We start from the raw sequence: 27,983 nt of genomic DNA, 5'->3' as shown, positions 1-27,983 counted from the left end.
TTCAAAACAGGAACACAAATAGCTTTCTTCAGCAAAAGTTTAAGCCTCATCCTCATCTCACCTTGTACCCCAGCAATACCTTGCTAACACCCCACCCCCTGTCATCCTCATCACACCTGGCACCCCACTGCAACCTTGCTAACACCCCACCCCCTGTCCTCCTCATTCTCATCACACCTGGCACCCCACTGCAACCTTGCAAACAACACATCCCATCATCTTCATCACACCTGGCAACACACTGCAACCTTGCTAACACCAAACCCACTGTCATCCTCATGTTCATCACACCTGGCACCCAACTAAAACCTTGTTAACCACCTACCCCCTGTCATCCTAATGCTCATCAAACCTGGCACCCCACAGCAACCTTGCTAACACCCCGCCCCCTGTCATGCTCATCACACCTGGCACCCTACTGTAACCTTGCTAACAACCTACATCCTGCCATCCTCATCACACCTGGCACACAACTAAAACCTTGTTAACCACCTACCCCCTGTCATCCTAATGCTCATCAAACCTGGCACCCCACAGCAACCTTGCTAACACCCCACCCACTGTCATCCTCATCACACCTGGCACCCCACTGTAACCTTGCTAACAACCTACCTCCTGTCATCCTCATAACCTGGCACCTCACTGAAACCTTAGTAATACACTACCCCATCATCCTCATCCTCATCTTTATCTCACCTGGCACACTACTGGCGCCTTGCTAACACCCCACCCCCCTGTAATCCTCATCCCCCTCCCTATAACCCCCTGCCAGATTCCAAACACCTGCATTGACAAAGAAGCTTATTCCAATGTTGAGAGGACAAGGGTCTCTTCCCCACAAATGTGGCGGGTAACATGGTCTGTGGATGGGGACTTTTTAAAATATGAACACTATGTTAACAATAAAGATGCCACCCCAGGTGAATGTGTAAGTGTTACTAAATCCACAACAGTAAAATCAGTCTGTATATGTAGTAAAGCATGCTTGTTATTAGTGGTGCATCGAAATTTCGGCAACCAAAATTTTCGGTCGAAAATGGGCCTATCCCATTTCGGCCGAAAATGTGTCACACAGTATATGCCAAAAGTTAATGGCCGCCGCAGCAGCAGCTTTCAATTTAATGGTGCGTCATTGCGTCATACGCGAACGGACGCCCCTTCCGGGATCCCAGCATGGAGTGCCAACATGTACTGTGACACTGTGACTGTGAAAGGGGTTCTGGAAGAAGGTCCACTTCAGGAAATCACAAATTTATATCCTGGAAAATAGCCAGATTATAGTCCAAACCGAATCTCATCCCTCGTTACAAGAGACTGATAAGGTGAGAAGGTGACACATCTCAACAATAAAGAGAAAGTTCCGGCCCCGTAAGTGGGGAAATGTTCTGCCCCTGAAGGGGTTAATCTAGGTTTCCATACTATATATATGTGCGTATTAGTGATCGAACAATATCGTTTTTTTAATGCCAATACCAATGTTTTGGTCATCGGATATTGGTATCGGCCGATATTTTCAGACATTTAAAAAAAAAAAATTATTTATTTATTTTTTCACAGGTACTGTTGTGGAGGGATTTGGGGGTCTAAAATACCCCAAACCCCTCCTCTGTCCTTAAAAGCATTCAAAACGCCAAGAATGCTGTAGTTTTTTTTAATTTGGCGCCGAGTACCCCGGAAGTGATGTCATGACATCACTTCTAGGTTTTTTACATGGAGACCAGATCAGAGCCGAATGCGGCTTTGATCGGGTCTTCTCTTTGGCAGCTGTGCAGGTAGGATGCCCAGGTCTCCCGGTGGGACGGGAGGGCCCAGGCGAGCCGCGGAAGGAGGCGAGAGGGGACGTCCCCTCCCGCTCCTTGTAATGACAGTCAAGTGGCTTCTCAGCCACATCGGTTGTCATTACAAGACAACCGACCGTTGGCAATGGACGACGGTACCGGGGTGATGCCTCTAGCTGCAGGCATCATTCCGGTACAAGCACTTTTGCGAAATATCAGTAACCCCAGGGGCCGATTTCGATATATCGAGGAAAGTGCATATTCGCCCCCGATATATCGGTGTTGCCGATAAACGGTCGATCCCTAGTGCGTATCATCATCTGCTGGAGATAAAAGACGTCACAGTGACTATGGAGGAAGAGGACAGACATGACCGGGGAGTTACTGGGTGTAAATAAAAAATAAGATCTTTTTACCTTCTCTGCTGCCACTTCCAGCAACGTCGTCTCTCTACTTCCTCCTGTCTCACCTCTCACCCGGAACTTATTTATACCTGACATCACTTCCTGTCTGTGCCTGCCATCACTTCCATAGAGACTTCCTGTTCGGGTATACATGAGATCCCCACCTTGTGGCGCTCAGAGGAACTGCAGCTCAGAGAAAAATCTTGTAGTGCGAACACGACCTTGTTCTGTGTATATACTGTATAGATTTAAAGATGCCTACTAGAGATGAGATACAGGTTCACCGCTGCTATAGGTTTGAGCTAATTCCTGCAGGTATTGAGATTCTTGATCACGACAAATTTTTGCTGGGGACAATTTTTTTTAAACCATAATGCCTTGCTGGCCTTTTCACTATGATCATCAGCTTTAGAATGGTGAACAAGGGGTCTTTTCCATATGCTTCCTTAATAAAAGGAGGAGCACAGGTTCAGTGTTATTACTGGTGTACCTCAAGGATAAGTGTTGTTGGTGGTATATACCAAGGTTCAGTGTTACTAGAGTTGTACTCCAAGGTTCAGTGTTATTAGTGGTGTATCCCAAGGTTCAGTGTTACTAGAGGTGGACTCCAAGGTTCAGTGTTACTAGAGGTGTACTCCAAGTTTCACTGTTATTATTGGTGCACCCCACACTTAAGTGTTATTAGTGGTATACCTCAAGGATCAGTGTTATTAGTGGCGTGCCCCAAGGTTCAGTGTTGTAAGTGGGGTACACCAAGGCTCTGTGTTATTAGTGGTGCCCAGCATGGTTTAGTGTTATTAGTGGTGTACCCCAAGGTTTAGTGTTAGTAGTGTAGCCCAAGGATCAGTGTAATTAGTGGTGTAGACCAAGGTCCACTGTTATTATTTGTAAACTCCAAGGTTCAATGTTATTAGTGGTGTACTTGGGGGTAAAACATGCATCATACATACTAGGATGAGAACAGCTGGGGGAGTCAATGGTGGAGAAGGTTCTGGGGGTTCTGATAGATCATATACATAATAAGCTGCAGTTTCCTAATGTAGCAAAATCCTTTCTTGTATAAGAGAGGTCTGGACTCCAGAGAGAGAGAGACATCATTTGTACAAATCATTAGTAAGACCTCACCTGGAATATGTAGTTCAGTTTTGGGCTCCAGTTCTCAAAAAGGATATCGGGGGGCTGGAGAAAGTGCAGAGAAGAGCAACCAAACTGATAAGAGGCATGGAGGAGCTCAGCTATGAGGAAAGATTAGAGGAATCAAATTTATTCTCTCTCAAGGAGATTAGGGAGGATATGATCACCATGTATAAATACATAAGGGGGGATATGATCACCGTGTATAAATACATAAGGGGGATATGTTTACCATGTATAAATACATAGGGGAAAATATACTTTTATTCACTAAGGGAGTCTGTATCCAGGGGCCCCCTTTTTTTCAAATTGGACATTCATATTTTGTTTCCCTTGCTGACCCCACAACCTAAAGACCAGGGTTGTGGGAAAAAAAGCCCTTGTCCTCCTCAACATGGGAATAAAATGCTTTTCATGCTCACTGCCCCCCGCTTCCTTGGCCAGTCAGGCTGCAAGCTTCCAAAATGGTAAATTGTGCATTTTGGGGGGAGTCCCACACATTTTTTGTGAAAAGCGCTCACCCTTAAAATCCACACTACAGCCGAGGGGTCTAGTATGAAATTTGGGGGAGACCCACCAGTTTGTTTGTTTTTTTGCACAGGGTTTCTCTTAACATCCAAATAAGACCCTTATCAAAGATAATCGTCTGGTATTAATTCTGCATTGGGCATACTGTTTATTTGTTAGTTGTTTTTAAGTCATTGGTTGCAATGGCAAACTTAACAACCAATGACCATGTGGCTACTGGTCACCAGTTGCTAGGATGTGGGTGAACATCCTGCACAGGGTCATTGGTTGTTAGAATGCAGGCAACTTATTTTAGTTTTTGTGGGGTCCTGCTTATAATCCATATCAGACCCTCGTCTAGAATAAGTATCTGGTATGGGTGAAGGGAATGCTTTTTTATATAAAAAAAATAGGGACGCTGGCCAGGAAATGTCATTTAGCAGCCAGCAGTTTGAATGTTTTTTATTTATTTGTAGATGTCACTGTTGCTCAATAACTCTGCATGTGTGCCATTTCACAGACAGATTTAAGGCATCTTACAAGCAAATTATTTAAATGAATTATGCATTTTTAATATGACAATTTATATAATAATAAACATATATAATTATAATAGTAATTAATATTAAAAGAACTGGGTTCCAGGTAACATTGAGAGCTTAGGAGCAAGTTTATTGAACTTCCAGTAACCTGAACCCAGGTAAGTTCAGACCATTCCTACACTCCGCCTGTGGGATCTCTGATATCTAACAAGGTCTGTTTTCCATGTAAAACATTACCCTCATACAAGGCAGGAATTTGTCTGCTTTCCTGCGTGAGATCTCTGATGTCTAACAAGTTCTGGTTTCCTTGCAAAACGTTTCCCACACTCATTGCAGGAATACGGCTTCTCCCCCGTGTGCAATCTCTGATGTCTAACAAGATTTGATTTCTGTATAAAACATTTCCCACATTCAGGGCAAGAATACGGCTTCTCACCCGTGTGAGATCTCTGATGTGAAACAAAGGTTGAACTCTGTGAAAAACATTTACCACACTCAGGGCAGCAATATGGCTTCTCCCCTGTGTGAGACCTCTGATGTATGACAAGGTCTGGTTTCCTTGAAAAACATTTTCCGCACTCAGAGCAGGAATTTGGCTTCTCCCCCGTGTGCAATCTCTGATGGGCAACAAGGTCTGATTTCTGCAAAAAACGATTCCTGCACTTAGGGCAGTAATATGGTTTGCCTGTGTGAGATCTCTGATGTCGAACAAGGTCTGATTTGTTTGAAAACCTTTTCCCACACTCGGAGCAGAAATACAGCTTCTCCCCAGTGTGAGATCTCTGATGTCTAATAAGTTTTGATTTCTGTGTAAAATTTTTCCCACACTCAGAGCAGGGATTTGGCATCTTCACTGTGTGGGATCTCTCATGTCTAACAAGGTCTGATTTCTGTGAAAAACACCTCCTACACACAGTGCAGGAATACGGCTTCTCCCCAGTGTGATATCTTTGATGTATAACAAGTTTTGATTTTGCTGTAAAACATTTCCCACACTCGAAGCAGGGAATTATTTTCTTCTCTGTGTGAGATTTGCAATGTATGACAAGTTCTGATTTGTTAAGGAAACATTTCCCGCACTCAGAACAGGAATGAAGCTTCCCAACCATGTGAGATCTCTGATGTACAGTAAGACTTAATTTAGAGCTAAAACTTTCCCCACATTCAAGACTTGAACATTTCTCCTGCCCCACAGTACGAGGTTGCTCAGAGTTAGGGGGATTCAATAGTCTATCCACAGATGAGCAAATTGTCTTTTCTTCTGCACAATCTCTTGTGATGTCCTCATCTTCCATTTTAGAACCTGGAGATAAAGTGAGAGGATCCTTTGAGGGTTTCTCAATGACGTGTCCTGGAAAACATAAAAACATAATCGTTATATACGAGAGGGTTATTTCACCTAAAGGGAAACTCCAAGTCAAAAATGACATTTTTTCTATTAATAGTATGTTAAATATCTTTATCTTTGATATTATTCATTTTCTGGCTAGCTGCTTGTGTAGCTTAGAAAGTCTTATCTAAAGCCTCGTATACACGCGTCGAAAATCGGCAGGGAATTTTCGTCCGACGACCAATCTGCTGATTTTCGGCTTGTTAGTATGATGCTTCCGACAACCGACTCCGACTTTTCGGCCGAAAAAAATCTGGTGTGCAGGCTATAAAATTTTCGTGTAGTCAGTATAGATTTCGACAGGGAAAAATCTAATGAGCAAGTCTGGGCATGCTCAGAGAAAAAAGAACATAAAGAAAGCAAACCAACACATGACATCACTTCTAAAGTAGAATTTTGTCGGGCAAGAAAATTCATGTGCAGTCTAGGCACATTCCAACCAACAAAACACCACTCTGGACAAAAGACGGACGATCGGTCGGCCGATAATCGTTGCGTGTGTACTAGGCTTAAGCCGGACAATCAGCTTCTTCCCATTCTTCACTGACAACCTGTTATCTGAAATTTGATAAGCTGTATCTCACTTCCTGAAAAGGTTGGTGGTCTTTCTTAGACAAACATGCCTAGACCTGTCCAGCCCCGCCCCCATTTCTCCTATCCTTCACCATGATCTCCTCCTGTCTTCATTGCCTTGTTTAGACTAACAGCTTTGAGAGAGCGAGAGCTTCTCAAGAGAGCTGAGGGAGAGAGAGTGAGAGCGGAGAAAGAGAGGCAAGAGAGAGCGTGCGCACGCGAGAGAGAGCGAGAGAGATAGAGAAAAGACAGAGAGCGGAGAAAGAAAGAGAGAGCGCGAGAGAGCACGAGAGAGTGCCGAAAGAGAGCGAGCAGGAGAGAGACTGTATACTATATATGTGCCCCCACCACAGCTATACCATATATTTGCCCCCCCACCACAGCTATACTATATATGTGCCCACCACAGCTATACTGTATATGTGCCCCTCTCCTCCCCCCCAGCACAGCTATACTGTATATGTGCCCCTCTCCTCCCCCCCAGCACAGCTATACTGTATAGGTGCCCCCCCAGCACAGCTATACTGAATAGGTTCCCCTCCCCCCTCCCCACCACAGCTAGAATGACAGAGGCCTGAGGGTGCAGCCTGGTGTGAGGAGAGCCCGTCCTGAGCGGAGTAGACGGCGGAGGTCACAGGGAAGTGACTGATCCAAAGTGAGGGCTGAAAGGGCAGCGAGCGGCGCTGAAAGAGTGGCCTGGTACAGTGTATGCTTACATCCTCCCTGCGATGCAGCTTTAGGAGGAGAGGTTCGGTTGATGGACAAGAGAGTCACTCGTGGACACTGACGTTACATAAGAGTGCCTGGTGACCTGTGGAACCGCAAGTATATCTTTGCGCACAGAATACACTGACAGCAGTTAGGATCTCACTAACATCTTTGTTCTTGGATTACAAATATCACGTGAAGAGTGATAAAAGAGCTCCAACTGCCGGCGAAGAAGTTGCAAGGCCTTGATAGCATAGAGACTACACTTTCTTTAGGTCTTAAAGGGGGCTCCCGGTTATAGAATATCCTGCCAGTTGATTTAGACTGTTTACCAAACTGAGAAGGTAGAGACAGATTATAGTTTGAGGTTACTATATCTGAGCTATAGTATTGCAGTTATAATTGTAAAACATTACAGTCACCCTCACCTAACATATATATATTACTTGAGTGGTAAACATTTATTTGGTGTTAATCTCCCAGGCTTTGCTTTTCTTACTAGGGTTTGGAAGGTTGACTCCACACTAACCATCATATAAGTATTTGGTGGTTTGTTGTATGGATGCTTGTTTTGCTTATTTCATTCCAGTAAATTGTTAAACTGGTGTCTTTGTGTTGAGTGTATCTTTGCTCCATTTCACAGAAAATGACTGAACCTGTAGTGCCTAGCGGGTCGGATGTCTTTCAGGGTCCAGGGAGTGCAGAGGATGTTCCACTAACCAGCAGCTCCCAAGGGGGTCGTGCTACATGTATATGTGCCCCTCCCCTCCAGCACAGCTATACTGTATATGTGCCCCTCCCCTCCATCACAGCTATACTGTATATGTGCCCCTCCCCTCCATCACAGCTATACTGTATATGTTCCCATCCCATCCAGCACAGCTATACTGTATATGTGCCCCTCCCCCCCAGCACAGCTATACTGTGTATGTGCCCCTCCCCCCCAGCACAGCTATACTGTGTATGTGCCCCTGCCCTCTAGCACAGCTATACTGTGTATGTGCCCTTCCCTCCAGCACAGCTATACTGTGTATGTGCCCCTCCAGCACAGCTATACTGTATATGTGCTCCTCCTCCCCCAGCACAGCTATACTGTATATGCGCCCCTCCCCTCCAGCACAGCTATACTGTATGAGTGCCCCTCCCTTCCAGCACAGCTATACTGTATGTGCCCCCCCAGCACAGCTATACTGTATATGTGCCCCCCCACTACAGATATACTGTATATGTGCCCCCCCCCACCACAGCTATAATGTATATGGCCCCCTCCCCCTGCCCCCCTTGTCCTGTGTGAATTATTTCTTAATTTTCGCATGAATTAGGATGTACAATGCATCCTTACTGACGAGAGAACACTGGGCAGGAATCTATGATCAGCTCCTCCAATTCAGTATACACCCACTGGCTACACATGAACACTGCCCCTCCCTGGAAGTGATGTCACTGGCTTTCAGTAACCACACCCACTTGCTGCTCTTGAACTCAGCAGGAGGAGTGATTGAAATCATGTGACAGCACTGAAAACTGCAGAATTCGGGTAGAAAAACTGGGATTTATTCATTTTGACACATAAGGCTGAACTCCACTCACATTAATGATTGCAGGGGAGAATTTAAGGTATTAGGCTGTACTTCCGCTTTAAATCAAGCTGGATCAGGTCGGTTTTATTCTCTGTAGATGTCCCAACCAGCTGTGACTTCCCCTCTTCAGCCAAAGGACCAGATCTCTCCCAACGGTAAGCAGTCTTGAGAGCAGGAACCAATGGGGACTAGGAGGTGCATACTCTACACACCACCACACGTCTAGGCTCTGGGTCATGTGATCTCTGATGAACAAGAGGTGCAAAACCCAGACTGGTTGAACCTTTAGCATCGAACAAGCGACCATAGGCCTAGACTTTTGGTGACAAGGAGGACTGGAGGGTGCTGCAACCGTATTTCCTGCTGGAAAGGGAAGTGTTTTAGTTTTTAGGTTACTGTCTATCAGTGCCGGGACAAGGTCAGCCGAAGCTAGGGGAAAACATGCCAAACTGCACCCCCCCCCCCCCCCCAGAACGATGAGCACTAATCTGCATGCTTACCCCCTAAGAAAACTTTTCCCCTCCTCCCAGTACAAATCACCCCCCTGCTGAAATCCCCTCTCTCTTGCCCCCCCGTCCCCCAAATACCCCCAGCTCAAATGCCCCCCCCCCCAAAAAAAAATTCCCCCCTCCTAGCACAAATCCTCTACCCCGTAAAACTTCTCCTAGTAGTACATATCTCCCCCCTCTCCAAATCCCCACTGCCAGCACAAATTCCCCCCAAATCCTCCTTCCCAGCACAAATCTCCCCCCCCTCCCAACACAAAACCCTCTAAATCACCACTATTACCACCCCCCCCCAAATTCCCCTCCTAAAACAATACTTACCCCTTGCTGCTCTTCAAATATAAATCCCCTCCCAATCGATCTCCTTGTGGTGCCCCCCGCCTTCTTCACATGGTACCACAGTGCCCAGGGCAGCTATCCCTCCTGCCCACCCCTTGTCCTGGCCCTGCTATCCATGTTTAATCCCTGCAAGACTGTAATCAGAGTTTTAAGTTAACATTTAGCTATTAGTCTGCTCAAATAGGAGGGACCAACCTACGAAAGTCACAATCTGTATTATCACATCTGTGCTACTGTAACTAACAGGAAAAAGCATGACCTAATACTGTCAGCTGAACCCAGCATAAATCATGTCTGAGTACACAAATTGTGTCTGCAGCCCAGAGAAGGGAGTTTATCCGAGACAAGAAGATTAAATGGGAAGGACAAATATCAGTGACTAATATCAATCTATTATTGACTGATATCACTCATCTTCTGCCTGATTCTGGACCAATCAGTGTGCAGTAACATAGTAGGGATAACAGAAGAATATATTACGGGTCACCTGTGCTGATCTCTGTAGGAGTGTCCTCTTTGAATGTCCTCCTCATTGCAGCCTCCTCCATATACTGCTGATCATCCCTCACATACCTCTCTTTCTACTTCACCCTCAACTTTCATGATAATCAGATCTTCACCCTAAACCAACAGAATGGCAGAAAATAACATCTGTAATATAGAAGTATCTATGATGTGAGATCACATAGAAAATATCATCTTGTAGAGTCCTCACATCATCTCCACATGTCAGAGTGTTCAATCACTTTATGTTCCCAACCCTCAACTCCACCAACCTGATGATGGTGAGGGATGGTGTGACCTTCCTGTGTGGAATCCCGGGAATACAGAGAACGGGGACATCTCTCTGGTGGTTTCCCATTACTGGATCCATCTGTAAGAAACACACACACTGACTGAATACATTGTTTCTATGTGTTTCTCAGATGATGGGGGATCTAGGTGGATCCTCCGTACTGCTCTCTCCTTTACAATAAAGTCTCCTCTTACCCGGTGATGTGAGGGGCGGCTGATTCTCCATCATGACGTCCTTGTAGAGATCCTTGTGTCCTTCTAAATACTCCCACTCCTCCATGGAGAAATAGACAGTGACATCCTGACACCTTATAGGAACCTGACACACACAATGATACAGTCACCATCCAGACACATCCCTTGTCTGTTACTGGATAATGTCCCAGAATTCCCAGCACCGCTCACCTCTCCTGTCAGCAGCTCCATCATCTTCTTGGTGACTTCTAGAATCTTCTGCATGTTGTGTCTCTCGGGTTTTAGGGAGTCACATGGAGGCACTGTGATGGTCATATGATCACCTGACTTCAGAAGAGGAAAACTCTGTATTGGAAAACCAGAAGGAATATCATGTTAGAATCCCAGAATCCTCCTCACCTCTCCGGTCAGGTCTGAGTTTTATTAGTAGAGATAAGAGTGATGTCATGTGACCTCCCAGAATCCTCCTCACCTGTCCGGTCAGGTCTGTGTTTTATTAATAGAGATTAGAGTGATGTCATGTGACCTCCCAGAATCCTCCTCACCTCTCCGGTCAGGTCTGTGTTTTATTAATAGAGATAAGAGTGATGTCATGTGACCTCCCAGAATTCTCCTCACCTCTCCGGTCAGGTCTGTGTTTTATTAACCGGTTGCCGACTGCGCACAGTATATTTACTGCGGCAGTCGGCCCCGGCCAGGCAGAGTGACGTAGGTCTACGTCGCTCGCCTGTCACTCCTTCTAGAGCCAATAGCGGGCGGGCGCGCGCCCACCTCGGCTCGTTCACGGAGGAGTGCGGGAGTGTGACTGGCGGACCCGATGTCCGCCGGTCACACTACGATCGCCGGTACAGCGGGAGAAAGACAGAGCGGCTTATGTAAACAAGCCGCCTGTCAGTTCTCCCTGTGTAAAAGTGAAGATCAGACAGTTCTACTATGTAGAACTGTTGATCTTTGTTTTTACACTAGTAGACCTGTCCCTGCACAGTTCGAATCACGCCCCTAGGACACACTTAACCCCTCCCTGTCCAATACTGTTAACCCCTTCCCTGCCAGTGTCATTTTTGCAGTAACAGTGCATATGTATAGCACTGATTACTGCAGTAATGTCACTGGTACCCCCAAAAGTGTCAAAAATGTCAGTCAAGGGTCCGATCTGTCCGCCGCAATGTCGCAGTACCGCAAAAAAAAAAAATCGCAGATCGCCGCCATTACTCGTTAAAAAAAAAAAACACCAAAAATGACAAAAATCTTTCCCTTTGTTAGTAAACGCGATAACTTTTGCGCAAACCAGTCAAAATACGCTTTTGCGATTTTTTTTACCAAATATAGGTAGCGTAAAACAAATTGGCCGAAAATGTTAAAAAATTTTGATTTTTACATTTTTTTTGGGGGAATTTCATATAAAAAAAAGTGAAAAATATTGTTGTTTTTGCAAAAATTACGCTCTTTTTTTGTTTATAGCGCGTGACCAAAAAATCGCACAGGTGATCAAATACCACCAAAAGAAAGCTCTGTTTGTGGGAAAAAAAGGACGTGAAATTCGTTTAGGTACAGCGTCGCACGACCGCGCAATTGTCCGTTAAAGTCACGCAGTAAAAAAATCGCAAAAAACCCCCTGGTCGTTTAGCAGGAAAATCCTCCGGTGGTAAAGTGGTTAAGAGAGAGAAGAATGATGTCATGTGACCTCCCAGAATCCTCCTCACCTCTCCGGTCAGGTCTGTGTTTTATTAATAGAGATAAGAGTGATGTCATGTGACCTCCCAGAATCCTCCTCACCTCTCCGGTCTGCAGGTAGATGATCTCCAGGGTGAGGTTTAGTATCCTCTCAGTCACGTGATTCCGGTCCTCTTCCATCCTCATTGGTGCCATCATTTGATCTATACAGATCTTCTTGTAGACGGATAACTTTGGAAAATTAAAGTAAGAATTTGTATGATCTCTCCCTCTTAAAAAAGCCTAAATGTTAATGTAGCTAAATTTAGTTCTGGCTCACTGTAACCAGTGGAGCTGTATTTGATTGTTTAGTCTGGTCTGTGTTCCAGAGGCTGCATGATTGTTTGCCACCCTATTCGTCTGTAGGAGCTCTGGGTAATAGAAAGAGGGTGGATTTCAATCAGCAGCTTAATATTTATGTAGCTCCAGCCAATCCCTGGAAGGCTTGGCCCAGAAGATTCTGAGAGAATGCATAAATACCCTGGAGCTGAGAGCAGCCTGGTCTTCTCCCAGAAGAAAGGATCACAGCCTAAGGAGGCTGCTTGCATTCCCTGGGCACTACTGCCATGGTCTTGCCAAGTGAAGGCCACAGCTGGAAGGCTGGAGGGCCTGAAGCTACTGAAGGATGCTGAGAGCTGACTGAGGGGCTGTCATCTGAGGATCTGGTCTGGTACTACTAGGAGAAACTGCCTGCAGGATACTGGTAGAAGGCAACCTTTTGTCCAGAGACATAAGTAAGTACACACAAGGGTGAGGGATCCTGTGCTACTGCCACTCCTTTTGTGTGCTAGAAGGTCAGCTATGTGTTTGCAAAGGAGTTGTTGTCCTGAAGAGCATCCTAGCAAAGGGGCTGTTGCTTAGACTGTCCACCGAAAAAGGTTCAACTTCCTCAATACTGTCCCTGCAGAGCCCCTGCATTATCTGTTCATGCATTATCTGTTCAGTGGCTCTGAGGAAGAGGCTTATGCATCGAAACACGTCAGCCATCATCCTAATGAGACTATGGACACCTGTATGGACTACTTCTGATACTCAAGTGCATGAGTTTGATGTGGTTGATTTTCACCTGCGTTTGTGAGTAGCCTGTATTGAGGATAATGCGCTAGGTCGGTGCACCCTTTTTTGTGTTTTTGTTTGCATTATCTATTCATACAGGGCCAATGCTCATTGTTTGAAAAAGCAAGTTGGTGTTCTCAAGTTTTGTTTAATAGACTTATTGGAGTATCCAACTACTTCCCACCCCTTTCCAAGATCAACCCTTTATTAACCACTTCTGGACTGGAAGATTTTCCCCCTTAATGACCAGGCCAGAATTTATGATTCGGCACTTCATTACTTTAACAGACAATTGCGCGGTCGTGCGACGCTGTACCCAAATAAAACCGATGTCCTTTATTTCCCACAAACAGAGCTTTCTTTTGGTGGTATTTGATCACCTATGCAATTTTTATTTTTTGCGCTATAAACAAAAATAGAACAACAATTCTGAAAAAAAGATTTTTCACATTCTGCTATATAACATTCCCAAAAAAAAAAAAATTAAATCACAATTTTTTACCATTTTAGGCCAATTTGTTTTATGCTACATATTTTTGGTAAAAAATAAATAAATAAAATCGCAATAAGTGTATTTTGATTGGTTTGTGCAAAAGTTATCGCGTCTACTAACTACGGGAAAGATTTATGTAATTTTTTTTTTTTTTTTTACTAGTAATGGCGGCCATCTGCGTTTTTTTAGCAGGACTGCGACATTGCGGCGGACAGATCAGACCCCTAACTTACATATTTGACACTTTTGGGGGGACCAGTGACATTATCACAGTAATCAGTGCTGAAAATATGCACTGTAACTCTAATAATGACAATGGCAGGGAAGGGGTTAACCCAGTGGGTGATCAAAGGGTTAAATGTGTCCCTAGGGGCGTGATTCTAACTGTATGGGGGAGGGACTTGTGAAATTATCATAGAGACCTGTGATCCTATATAGAAGGATCACAGGCGCTCTGTGATCATTCCAGGGAGAAGAACGGTTGGCTGTGTGTACAACATCTGACCGTTCTTCTCTCTCAGCGGGGAACGATCGCGGGTGTCAGGCGTCAATCGGAGCCACCTGCCCCGTGCATCGGAGTCCCCGCTGATGAATGGGGGCAGGAGCGCGCCGCTACGGGCGCGTGCTCACCCCCTAGCGGCAGGCGCACGACCAATTTATACCTACGGCGGTTTGCACAGGAGAGGCTGCCTGCCGCAGTTTTTCTACGGCGGGCGGGCGGTCGGCAACCGGTTAAAACATAGAAAACTGTGAAGAAATGGCTCAAGGACCTATAGATCTGCTGGCTCCTGGCTCCTATGGGGGCCCTGCCACAGGTGGGTACACACAAGCGCTATTGACCTCAGCACTAGGAGGTGAAATCATCATCCAGTAAGGAAGTGGAATGTCATTGTGGCATTGGAGCACTGAAGTTTACACTGCGGATTGTCAGCACTGGATTTCCACCGGAGTTTATTGCCCTTTTTGTTTAACACTGAAGCTGTAATTTTTTTTATTGTCACCATTATCTAAAGGTTTAGTGCAACTATTTTTATTTTTGCTATATTACATGTTTGCTTTAGGGTTTAACCACCTGCCTACCACACTTTTACTGCGGTAGGTCAGTTCTATTGCGCAAATCTACGTACCTGTATATCACTTAGTGCAATAGACACTGGGGGGCGCGTGCACGCCGATTGGACGCAGGGAATGCCAATCATCGGGTCCGTGGGACCCAATTTCCGCTGGCTACCCACGATCATTACCCAGAGAGGCAGAAAAGCGGTCTGCCTATCTAAACAAGGCAGATCGCCGTTCTGGCAGGGGAGAAGATGGAGATCTTGTGTTCCTGCTAAGCAGGAACACAGATCTCTGTCTTCATACAGTCAGAGCACCTCCCCCACAGTATACAAGCACCAGCTAGGCACGCGTTAACCCCTTGATCGCCCCTGATGTAAATCCCTTCCCTGCCAGTATCATTAGTACAGTGATAATGTCACTGGTTCCCAAAAAAAGTGTCAAGAGTGTCAGTTAATGTCCAATTTGTCCGCCACAAAATCACTGATCGCCGCCATTACTAGTAAAAAAATAAATAGAAAAAAGAAAAATGCCATAAAAATATCCTATATTTTGTTGACTCAATAACTTTTGCGCATATCAAATCAATATACGCTTATTGGGATTTGTAGCAGAATACAAATTGGCCTAAATTGATATAGAAAATTGATTTTGTTACATTTTTTTTATTGGATATGTTTTATAGCAGAAAGTTAACAATGTTTTTTTTTTTTTTTTTCAAAATTGTCATTATTTTTTGTGTATAGCACAAAAAAGAAGTGGGAAAGAAGAAGTCATACATTTTATTTGGTCACACGTCTGTGCAATTGTCAGTTAAAGTAACGCAGTGCCGTATTACAAAAAATAGCTTGGTTATTAAGGGGGTAAAACCTTCCAGAGCTGAAGTGGTCCATACAGTTTTTTTTTTTTTAAAGAACACCTTCTATATCACAAAACACTAAATTCATACAAATATAATTTATAATCATCACTAACTAAAAAAATAACATAAAAATGCATAAAACAGATGAATTCCAAGTGAACAGCTCAATATTAATATTCAGTCTAGCCGGAACAATTATATTGAGCTGAAAGAAAAACATTTTGATTCCTATCTGGACATCTTTTTGAAAAACCTGCCCCCTTCACTCTGGGTTCATCATCTCATCCCCCCATCCAGTCCCTTTCAATCTCTTATTGTGAGACTCGTCATAGTGTCTCCTTCCCGTGTAAAATCTTACAGAAATTTTCTCTAATCCCACTCTTTCATTATCATTACATTCCCCCCCCCCCACATACAATGTCTGGAACCGGTGTTCCGTGAAAAAACCCTACCCATGAAAATTCCCTACCCTCGTCACTTTCGGTTGGGGTACGTCATTCATCAGCTGAGCCGCTTCCCACTGCGCAAGCTCACAGCTGCGGAGGGTAGGGAATTTTCACGGAGTAGTGTTTTTTAACATTACACTGCATCAGCTGTTGCTCATCGTACATTAAGAGTCGGTTCACACTGGGGCGGCACGACTCTGTACTACTTCGAGGGGCGACTTGTGCATTCCCATGCACCACGACTTCGGAGCGACTTGCATGGACTTCACATAATGGAAGTCTATGCAAGTCGCTCCGAGGTCGCCCCGAAGTAGTACAGGACCCTTTTTCTAAGTCGGAGCGACTTATGTCGCTCCTATTAGAACGGGTCCTGTAGCAGTCAATGGACCGAGAGGGAGCGCGACTTGTCAGGCTGACAAGTCGCGCTAGTGTGAATCGAGTCTAAATCATCTCCGCTCCAACCGTCAGACTTCCCTGATCTCGGCTCCAAAATGTAAAAGCGGCGGCGGGTCTATGAAAATATAAATCATGGAGCCGAGATCATGTGGGACGCCGCACCTACTGATGAATGATGTGCGCCCGCAGGGAAATCTCAGGCTTGGAGTGGAGATGATTTAATGTAGTGGCTGGGCATGCACAGTGGGACGCGTGGCAACAGCTGATATATGATGTGGTGTAACGTTAAAAAATACTACCCCATGAAAATTCCCTACCCTCCGCAGCTGTGAGCATGCACAGTGGGAAGATGCTCAGCTGTTGAATGACGTACGTGCACAGGAAGTGACGAGGGTAGGGAATTTTCACGGGGTAGGGTTTTTTAAGGTTACACCAGCATTTACTGACACCAATAACTCCCCTCGTGGTACAGACCATTAATCCTCTGTAATATATTATTATTATTATTATACAGGATTTATATAGCGCCAACAGTTTGCGCAGCGCTTTACAATGTGAGGGAAAACAATACAATTCAAAACAGGAGGAACTAGAAGGCCCTGTTCGTTAGGTGGGATTATTCTACATTTCCACACTATATATGTGTGTATCATCATCTGCTGGAGATAAAAGACATCACAGTAACTATGGAGGAAGAGGACGGACATGGCGGGGGGGGGGGGGGGTTTCTGGGTGTAAATAGAAAATAAGATCTTATTTACCTTCTCTGCTGTCACTTCCAGCAATGTCTTCTCTCTACTTCCTCCCAACTCACCTCTCACCTGGAACTTCCCATTTATACCAGACATCACTTCCTGTCTGTACCTGACATCACTTCCTGTCTGTACCTGACATCACTTCCTATCTGTCTACCATAGAGACTTACTGTCTGGGTGGAAGTTACCATTACCATCTTGTGGAGTTCAAAGGAACTGCAGCCCCAAGAAACGTCTGGTAGCATGAACACTAGGCCTGCGGAATATAATCGCCGAATCGATGCATCGCGATGCGACCCTTCGCTATTCTGCATCGATTCGGGGTGACTGCAAAATCGATTAGCTAATGACGTCAGTACTGCGGGTGTGAGGGGAGTTGTCTGTCAGTACAGAAGTGTCATGGCGACGCTAACGCTTGATGAGAGTGGCGGCGGGGGCCGGGCTTGTGGAACACGGAGCTCCTCGTGGAAGAGGAGAGGAGGAGAGCGGAGCTATCAGTGCTCTGGCCCCGGGAGGGTTTGGGGCGGCCACGGCCTTCCCAGCCGGAGATGTGACGGTGGAGGATAACGAGGCCTCGTCCGAGCTAGAAGAGAAGCGGCAGAGCCAGGTGAGGGGGCGGACAGGGGGAGCAGACTGAGGGAGAGGGGGACGAGGGCTATCCGGCATGGTCACAGCACCGGAGATTCTCCAACCCGGATATCCCTGAGGAGACCCCTATCCAATGCCATGTATATAATATCACATCCCTGATATCCCTGTGGAGACCTCCATACACCAGTGGTGTATGGAGGTCTCCTCAGGGATATCCAGGATGTGATATATACATGGCGGTGTATGGGGGTCTCCTCAGGGATGTGATATATACATGGCGGTGTATGGGGGTCTCCTCAGGGATATCCGGGATGGGATATATACATGGCGGTGTATGGGGGTCTCCTCAGGGATGTGATATATACATGGCAGTGTATGGGGTTCTCCTCAGGGATATGATATATACATGGCGGTGTATGGGGGTCTCCTCAGGGATGTGATATATACATGGCGGTGTATGGGGGTCTCCTCAGGGATGTGATATATACATGGCGGTGTATGGGGGTCTCCTCAGTGATGTGTAACACCACCATGTATATATCACATCCATGAGGAGACCCCCATACTCCGCCATGTATATATCACACCCCTGAGGAGACCCCCATACATCGCCATGTATATATCACATCCCTGAGGAGACCCCCATACACCGCCATGTATATATCACATCCTGGATATCCCTGAGGAGATCCCCATACACCGCCATGTATATATCACATCCCGGATATCCCTGAGGAGACCTCCATACACCGCCATGTATATATCACATCTCGGATATCCTTGAGGAGACCTCCATACATCGCCATGTATATATCACATCTCGGATATCCCTGAGGAGACCTCCATACACCGCCATGTATTTATCACATCCCTGAGGAGACCTCCATACATCGCCATGTATTTATCACATCCCTGAGGAGACCTCCTATATGTTTGCAATGCACTATGCAGGGCTTGCAGGCCATGCCAGGGTCCAGGGAAGTGTCCTTTAAAAGCAAATGAAAATAAAAATAATTATTTATTTTGTGACTGCTTGATTGTTTGTTTGTTTTTTTTTTATAAAGTTTTGAAAACCATTGGGCTGGGCATGGGCATTGGGCAGTAATCGTGATGCATCACGGAATCAAATCGTATTGAATCGTTGCCTAATAATCTTAATCGAATCGTGAGGTAAGTGAAGATGCGCAGCCCTAGTGAACACGGCCTTGTGCTGTGTGTGTGTGTATGTACTGTATATCCTTATAGATGGGTCATCTCCACTCCCACCAAGGGGGATAGAAATATATTACTGCCTAGTCCAGCCTTTTTCAGCCAGGGTTCCTCCAAAGGTTTCTAGGGGTTTCTTGAGCAATGAACAATTTCTGTATCTCAGTAACAACTGGTATCAATGATCTGTACGGGGGCAGTCTTCCCACTGATGACGTTGTAAAAATTTCCTGACCACTGATATAAGGGGATTCTTCTCCTATCTGTCACCCAGTAACCACTACAATGTACATTAATACAGTATAATGGGGTCCTCCTCTCATTGGTCACCAATGTAAGGGACCACTACAATGAACATTAATATAAGGGGGTCGTTCTCTCATTGGCCACCAATGTAAGGGACCACTACAATGAACATTAATATAAGGGGGGTCCTTCTCTCATTGGCCACCAATGTAAGGGACCACTAAAATGAACATTAATATAAGGGGGTTCTCCTCTCATTGGTCACCAATGTAAGGGACCACTACAATGAACATTAATATAAGGGGGTCGTCCTCTCATTGGCCACCAATGTAAGGGACTACTACAATGAACATTAATATAAGGGGGTCCTCCTCTCATTGGTCACCAATGTAAGGGATCACTACAATGAACATTAATATAAGGGGGTTCTCCTCTCATTGGCCACCAATGTAAGGGACCACTAAAATGAACATTAATATAAGGGGGTCCTCCTCTCATTGGTCACCAATGTAAAGGACCACTACAATGAACATTAATATAAGGGGGTCCTCCTCTCATTGGTCACCAATGTAAAGGACCACTACAATGAACATTAATATAAGGGGGTCGTCCTCTCATTGGTCACCAATGTAAGGGACCACTACAATGAACATTAATATAAGGGGGTCCTCCTCTCATTGGTCACCAATGTAAGGGACCACTACAATGAACATTAATATAAGGGGGTCCTCCTCTCATTGGTCACCAATGTAAGGGATCACTACAATGAACATTAATATAAGGGGGTTCTCCTCTCATTGGCCACCAATGTAAGGGACCACTAAAATGAACATTAATATAAGGGGGTCCTCCTCTCATTGGTCACCAATGTAAGGGGCCACTAAAATGAACATTAATATAAGGGGGTTCTCCTCTCATTGGTCACCAATGTAAGGGACCACTACAATGAACATTAATATAAGGGGGTCATCCTCTCATTGGCCACCAATGTAAGGGACCACTACAATGAACATTAATATAAGGGGGGTCCTTCTCTCATTGGCCACCAATGTAAGTGACCACTACAATGAACAATAATATAAGGGTGTCTTCCTCTCATTGGTCACCAATGTAAGGGACCACTACAATGAACATTAAAATAATGGGGTCCTCCTCTCATTGGTCACCAATGTAAGCGACCACTACAATGAACATTAATATAAGGGGGTCTTCCTCTCATTGGTCACCAATGTAAGGGACCACTACAATGAACATTAATATAAGGGGGTCCTCCTCTCATTGGTCACCAATGTAAGGGACCACTACAATGAACATTAATATAAGGGGGTCCTCCTCTCATTGGTCACCAATGTAGGGGACCACTACAATGAACAGTAATATAAGGGGGTCCTCCTCTCATTGGTCACCAATGTAAAGGACTACTACACTGACCACTGATATAAAGGGTCCTTCTCCCACTGACCACTAGGGATGAATTCCGGGTTTAGATTAAGAGCAGGGGTGGGCCGACAGTTCAAACCAAACTTTGGCTGTTCCAGCCGTTTGATGGAAGTCTAACATAATACTTATAGAAGCAACATTTCTACATCTTCTATTATTTCCAGCTTGCCACTGTCACTGGTACATAAGAAAGCCAAATGTACTTGCACCTACTGTGTACTTAGGAACCACATGAAGGCAGGTGCAGACTATTGTCTCCACGGCAGGTGAAGCTCTTCTGCAGCGGCACTGTTGCTGGAGAGGAAGTCAGGGAAAACAAGATTCCTCTACAGTTTCCTGGATCACTGGGGAAGCTATCCTATTGGATGCTGTTGCCCCATGTGACTCAAGCAGCCACCTTGGGTCAGGCAGAGCCTTTTTAAGGTCCTGGCTCCTGGGTTGTGGGTGCTTTGGCGAGTGGACAGAGTAGGGACAGGTACCGCATTTGCACGGGACAGTAGGATCGATAGGGAAAGGTTCCTGATGTGGAGGGTAAGTGTAAGGCCTTATCTCTTCTTGACATTCTCCCGATTGGGAAGGCTAGGCTGCATTCAGTCCCCTCTCAACAGACACTGTCATTCCGTCATGAATCTACTCCTGTCAGGCTACTGAACTGTTAGTGTTCCAGACTGGGTGGCCTTCCCACTGGGTGTGTTGTGAACTGTTGCTGCATTTCCTCATTACAAGTTTTATTGCACCTGCCTGTATGAATTATTGTCTCCGCAATATGCTGCATCTCACCTACACTTGGTGGCAGTCAGCCGGATATGTCCCAGGCAGCAGGTACAGAAGTAGGATTGGGTTACAATATGGTCCTGTTAGGATCGGCCTTAGCCCTATTACCGAAAATTACATGGCTTCAACATCCCGCTAGCAGAATGGAAGGAGAGACTAGAGAGTGCCACACGCCTGGACAGATTCAGACCACATGCTAAGGGATTTGTTCATTATTGCGAGGGAACAAGAAGAAGTAGACACAACAGTGGCAGTCACCCAGAAATTTGAGACTGCTTACCTCAAGCAGGAGGTCCTGGCATCTTCACCCGTCAGCCATACAAACAGTACTGAAAAAGTTGGCTCATGATTTTGCTGCCCTGGAACTGGAGGTAGCCTGCTCTTAGAAGGACTCACCCCAACCACAGAGGGACGAGAACCCTTTACGCAAGGACCTGAAAAAAGACAAGAAATGCTGGTGGTGCGGTCGGTATGGACACATATCCAAGAACTGTGGGCAGTCTGGACCCAGAAATTCTCCTAGGTCATTGTTAAACAACTAACTCCCTGGGCAGAAGGACAACTCCTGGGACAGGCAACACAAAGCCCTGATAGGTCTGAAGTAATGGTTTCTCCTAGTCCAGTTGTTTCTGCCCTAGGTAATGGCCAGGAGGTGCTGTGTCTGAATGATACTGGGTCAGAGGTCATCATCACGGAATATGACTTCTAAATACAAGGGGTTGGAACCCAGGAACAGCTGGAATCCTGCTGGATGTCCCTTAGAGTAGCTAACAATCTACCTATATCGGTTAAAGGCATCACTTGAGTGATGATTCAAAGAACCAAGTGGTGGAACAGGTTGGAGTAGTTGTGACCAGTGGTTCTGTTTACTCTGCAGTGCCCGTGGTTCTGGGCATGAATGTGCTGAAAGACTTGAATCTGCCCCTCTTGTTAGCTAAATTTGAATCTTCGGCAGTATGGCTCAGAGTACTTCAAGCTGTTGAAGCACAGTGCAGAGCCATCAAGAAACAGCCTGATCGAGTGGGGGTAGTCCGCCCCCGAAGCGAAAAGTAATCTTGGCTCCACTACAGGAGGTGGCCTGGTCCCTGCCATTGGGGCCCACAAGAAGCTACAAGGAGCCACCAATATGGTAAAACCCCACAAGGACCCCCTAAAACCACAGGAACGGTTGGTGGGTCATAACCTGTCTGAGCTCCACCACGGAAGGGTGTTGGTACAGCTCATCAATCTGGGAACAACACCAAACGCCCTGCCCAACCATGCTGCATTGGCCAACTTATTCGCTGTCCCTCGCCATTGTATCTTTGCAGCCCAGCCCGAGGTTGAGGCTGTATGTGCCCCCTTACAAGTGGTCATGGCTTCTTGCAACAAAGATCCAATACAAGTCCCTCCTAGCTCCTAGAGTAGCTGGACATTACTTTTAAGGACTTTTCCTTGCCACAGCAGTGACTGCTCCATAAGCTACAGGAAAGACCACTTATTGGTGTTCACCAACAGCCCTAATGATTATGGATTCATGGAAGCCAATGAGCATTCCATTCATACAGGGAACATACCACCAGTCCGTGAACAGTACCACCACATTCCACCAACACTGTACCAAGAGTGTAAAGGAGTTGCTTCAAAACATGCTGCAAGGTAGAGTGATCCAGAAAAGTCACAGTCCATGGGCTGCCCCTGTTGTGCTGGTGCGCAAGAAAGATGGCAATCTACGATTCTGTGTGGACTATTGCAAACTGAATGCATGCACCCAAACTAACCCCTACCCCCTTCTGCGAGTCAAAGAATCACTAATTCCTGTTCAAGACCAAGATCGGGAGAAGACTGCCTATTTTACACCCTTGGGCCTCTTCGAGTTTAATCTTATGTCCTATGCCCTTAGCAATGCCCCTAGCACCTTCCAGCGCTTAATTGAAAGATGTCACAGGGATTTCAACTTTGAGACTGTACTAGTGTATCTCAACGACATTATCATCTTCTGAAAGACATTCCAGGAACATGTGCAATATCTGGACTGGGTGTTCTCCCATTTTGTGCAATATGGTCTGAAACCTAAGCCCAGCAAATATCTTTGTCAGGGCTGGGCTTTTAGCAGCTCTCTTCTCAGTGCTCAGGCTGATCAGCTGTCAAATAATTACCAGCCACTCATTGTTTCCAGATTGACTGACCTGGTTACCATTACCTGCCTCATTAAACAAGCCTACAGCCATCCCCTTTGGCTATTTAAACTGCCGGGCTCAACATATCCAGTGTGTCTCTCTGCTGTGTTCCTGTTTGACCTTTCCTGGCTGACATTTCTTCTGGTTCCTTTTTCTTGTTTCTCAATAAAAGTTTATTGTACAAACACAGGAAAAACAACATTGTGTTACAGTTTATATTGAGTATAATGATAACATAAATGAGGACTAGGTCCAGTCTTAATATCAGATTCTGGTTCCTGATATTGATCTTTGCCTTCTGACTACGCTGATTCCGAGCTCCCTGATTCCGGCTGGTCTGATTACCCATTTTGGCTTCCTAACCCTGGCTTCTGTTCTTGCCTACATTCCTGATTTGTATTATTTTACTGCTTAACTTGCATTTTCTATCTCTGCCTGGTTTATGGTCCCTGACAATCATCTGATGCAGAAGAAGATCCAGTGCTTGGGTTACGAGGTCGAGACCTAGGAAGTCAGGAGGAACAAGGTTCCTCTATGGTTACCTGGGTCATTGGAGAAGCTATCCTATTACATGCCGCCGACCCCATGTGACTCAAGCAGCCACCTTGGGTCAGGCAGAGCCAATTTAAGGCCTTGACTCCTAGGTTTTGGGCACTTTGGCGAGTAGAAAGAGAAGGGACAGGTACACCGTTTCTTTGATAATGATGTTTGTCATAAGTGCCCCAGCACACACAATTAAATTTCATTCAATAATTTTTTTATATTATTTTACTTTTAACAAGATTGGAGTCAATACAAAAATCAGAAAATAATAAAGGTAGAAATCCAATTGGTCAGGAAAATGACTTGTCTGGAATGTGGAGGCGGAGTCGTTATTAATTTGTGTACAATACAATACACAACATCTTACATTATTATAACAAAGTATTATAGAAAAGATCACAATATAGAAAATGGGAAAAAAGCAGAAAATAAACCCGATATTAAGGTTAAATTTGTGTTTGGGGAACACCTTAACGATTACCAACATTTTACTTTCCAGGGCCTCTGCTTTTAGAAAACATATGTTTAGGGGGTTTACCTAATCTTCAGGCCCAAAATCTGCATTTTAACATATGTGCAAAAATAATGCAAAAACAGCTCCAGCAGTGAAAGGGTTAATGTGAGCAGTGGCGTCGCTAGCAGGGTGTGAACCGCACCCGGGTGACCCCCGCCAGAGGGGTGACTCCAGTGACGGACTGAGCCTGGCCGCTCTGATACCCCCTGAAAGACTGTAGCCTCCTCTGAAGACAGCTCCATCCTCTGCAGATGACAGCCACCTCAGGAGGTGCAGCTGTCCTGAAAGGAGGGGATCCCCACACTGCTCCATCCACCTTCAGCATGGTTGAGCAACATGACAACATCCCTTCTCCCACCCCTCTCTCTCTGCCCGTGTGCTCCATCTTTGAAGGGCATGTAGGGAGGGTGGGATTAAAGAAGCCGACAGCCACATTGAAAGAGAAGCCACTGACTGAGCCAGTGAGCCCCCAGGGACCACCCAAGTGAGTGAGCACTGACCAGACCCTGCCCCCTCTCTCTTCCTGCCCCCCACTCGCTCTCTCCCTGCTCCCTCCCTCTCTCTCTGCCCCCCTCACTCTCTCTCCCTGCCCCCTCTCTCTTCCTGCCCCCATTCGCTCTCTTCCTGCTCCCTCTCTCTCTCCCTGCCCCCTCACTCTCTCTCACCCCCACTCGCTCTCTCCCTGCTCCCCCCTCTCTCTCTCTCCCTGCTCTCCCCCTCTCTCTCTCTCTGCCCCCCTCACTCTCTCTCCCTGCCCCCCTCCCCCTCTCTCTTCCTGCCCCCACTCGCTCTCTCACACCTCAGCCGTGTTAGCCCCCCCCCCCATATCAAAATTTTTGAACAAAACATATGCAGTTGGTTAGATCTTTGTTAGATCAGGTTAGATCAATTGTTGTTTGCTTTAGATCTCACACAGAAGTAGAGATATTAACAGTTATTTGCAGGGGGGGCTAACCCGTCATCAGTCCCCCCTTATCAAAAAATTGACCAAACAATTAGCTATTTTGTTAGATCCGGTATGATCAACTAGTTGTTTTGTTAGACCTTACATAATTACAGACTTATTAAGTGATTAATGAGGGGGGGGCTAGCCCCCTCACATGCAATTTTCAGGTAAAATTTGATTCAGGCTAATAGGCCTTCGTTAGATCCGGTAAGATCAAGTGGTTTCAACGTTAGATCTCATATAATTACAGAGATATTTCACATGAAAGCACAGATATTAGGTAGTATTAAATAGGGGGGCTAGCCCCCCATGCAATTTTCTGGTAAAATTTCATTCAGACTAATAGGCCTTCGTTAGATCCGGTAAGATTAAGTGGTTTTAATGTTAGATCTCATATAATTACAGAGATATTATGAATATTTGGTGTTACATAAGGGGGGGCTAGCCCCCCACATGCAATTTTCTGGTAAAATTTCATTCAGGCTAATAGGCCTTCGTTAGATCCGGTAAAATCAAGCGGTTTCAGTGTTAGATCTCATATAATTACAGAGATATTTCTCCTTCCTCTCTCTCTCCCTGCTATCCCCCCCTCCCTCTCTCCCCCTGCTCCCCTCTCTTTCTCCCTTCCCCCTGTACCCTCCTCTCTCTCTCCCCTTGCCCCTCCCTCTCTGTCTCCCCCTGCCCCATCTCTTTCCCCCCTCTCTCTCTGCAAAAATGATGGGGGTGGGGGTGACACCATGTTTCACCGCACCAGGTGACACCAACCCTAGTGAAACAATTAAATGTGGGCCAGATGGAATCACTCAGCTGTGGTAAAAATTCTGCTGTCGTTTGGTAACAACATTGCTAGGGGGCCTCCTCTCCTACATGTGAAAATCAGCATTTTTTTTTTTTTGCTAAAAGATTACTCAGAACCCCCAAACATTATATATCATTTTTATTAGCAGAGACCCTAGGGAATAAAATGGAGTAATGGAACACATTTTTTTATGTCACACGTTATTTGCGCAGCAATTTTTCAAACACGATTTTTTGGGGGAAAAAAAACACTTTTATGAATTTAAAAAAACCCAGTAAAGTTAGCCCAATTTTTTTGTAAAGTGTGAAAGATGATGTTACGCCGAGCAAATAGATACCCAACATGTCATGCTTTTTTTTTTTTTTATAATTTTTATTGGAACTTTAATTTAACAATTTCAACAATAACATTTACAGTTATTTGTTACTTCTGTCTCATTGCTTGGTACATGTAACAACAGTTAGGAAAATGAAGAAAAATTACAGGAGTACAAGGTAACAATTAAAGGAGAAAGAAAATAAATCTCCATTATACTTAAGATCAATCGGTTACAATGTCCCATCCCTAATAAACCTTAGAACACGGTAACCAACATGTAATGCTTTAAAACTGCGCACACCCATTGGCTGGGTCTGAACTTCACCCTATGGCTCTTTTCCATGTTTTTTGTCGTTGTGTCTAATACATCTGTTTGTATTGCCTTAATATATTAATAAAAACATTTTTTACTCTAAAACTGCGCACACTCGTGGAATTGCGCCAAACTTTGGTACCTAACAAATCTCCATAGGCAATGCTTTAACATTTTTTACAGGTTACCAGTTTAGAGTTACAGAGGAGGTCTTGTGCTAGAATTATTGCTCTCGTTAAAATTTTTCGCATAGATATCTCACGTGTGGTTTGAACATAGTTTACATATGCGGACACGACCTACGTATGAGTTTGTTTCTGCGTGGGACGGTGCACCTTAATTTTTTTTTTTTATTGTTTATTTTATTTAAATATTTTTTATTGTTACACCTTCCCTTAGACCCCGTTCAGACAGGGGCGACACGACTTGCTGGGGCGACCTCGGCGCGACTTGCACGGACTTCATATAATTGAAGTCAATGCAAGCCGCCTCCAGGTCGCCCCAAAGTAGTACAGGACCCTTTTTCTAAGTCGGAGCAACTTGTGTCGCTCCTATTAGAATGGGTCCTGTGCTAATCAATGGCAGGCGACCGACCGCGACTTGTCAAGTCGCGCTAGTGTGAATGGGGTCTTAATTTATTTATTTTTATCACTTTTATTTCTATTACAAGTAATGTAAACATACCTTGTAATAGGAATAGGGCATGACAGGTCCTCTTTATGGAGAGATCTGGGGTCTAAAAGACCGTCTAGGCTGGAAATCATGAGATAAAAAAAAAAAATAAAAAAACACGACCTACGTATGAGTTTGCTTCTGCGTGGGGCGGTGCACCTTAATTTTTTTTTTTTTTTATTGTTTATTTTATTTGAATATTGTTTTAATTGTTACACTTTCCCTTAATTTTTT

At 45.2% G+C, this 27,983-nt stretch overlaps 2 protein-coding genes and 1 pseudogene across 3 annotated transcripts in view; 1 reads left to right on the top strand and 2 right to left on the bottom strand.

The window, feature by feature from the left end:
- LOC309550685 (uncharacterized protein) overlaps positions 1-27,983 on the bottom strand; it is a 903,485-nt gene that overhangs the window by 58,952 nt on the left and 816,550 nt on the right. Inside the window, exon 13 of the mRNA XM_082251020.1 lies at positions 4,647-5,218. Coding sequence (XP_082107146.1) covers positions 4,647-5,218 — 572 coding nt within the window. The remainder of the gene's footprint in view (positions 1-4,646; positions 5,219-27,983) is intronic.
- Positions 1-27,983, top strand: part of LOC309550716 (uncharacterized protein) — a 286,486-nt gene that overhangs the window by 153,044 nt on the left and 105,459 nt on the right. The window lies entirely within an intron of this gene.
- The window catches only part of LOC309550012 (gastrula zinc finger protein XlCGF66.1-like), a 28,989-nt pseudogene continuing 6,238 nt past the window's right edge, over positions 5,233-27,983 (bottom strand). Inside the window, exons 2-7 of the transcript XR_014226171.1 lie at positions 10,662-10,796; positions 10,452-10,575; positions 10,238-10,335; positions 9,949-10,082; positions 5,280-5,716; positions 5,233-5,238 (exon numbers count right to left, since the gene is read on the bottom strand). The product of XR_014226171.1 is annotated as a gastrula zinc finger protein XlCGF66.1-like (transcript). The remainder of the gene's footprint in view (positions 5,239-5,279; positions 5,717-9,948; positions 10,083-10,237; positions 10,336-10,451; positions 10,576-10,661; positions 10,797-27,983) is intronic.

The sequence above is a fragment of the Pelophylax lessonae genome, assembly GCF_965119305.1.
Source record: "Pelophylax lessonae genome assembly, chromosome: 3".
In the NCBI taxonomy this organism is placed as follows: Eukaryota; Metazoa; Chordata; class Amphibia; order Anura; family Ranidae; genus Pelophylax; species Pelophylax lessonae.
This window is presented reverse-complemented; position numbering and strand designations above follow the sequence as displayed.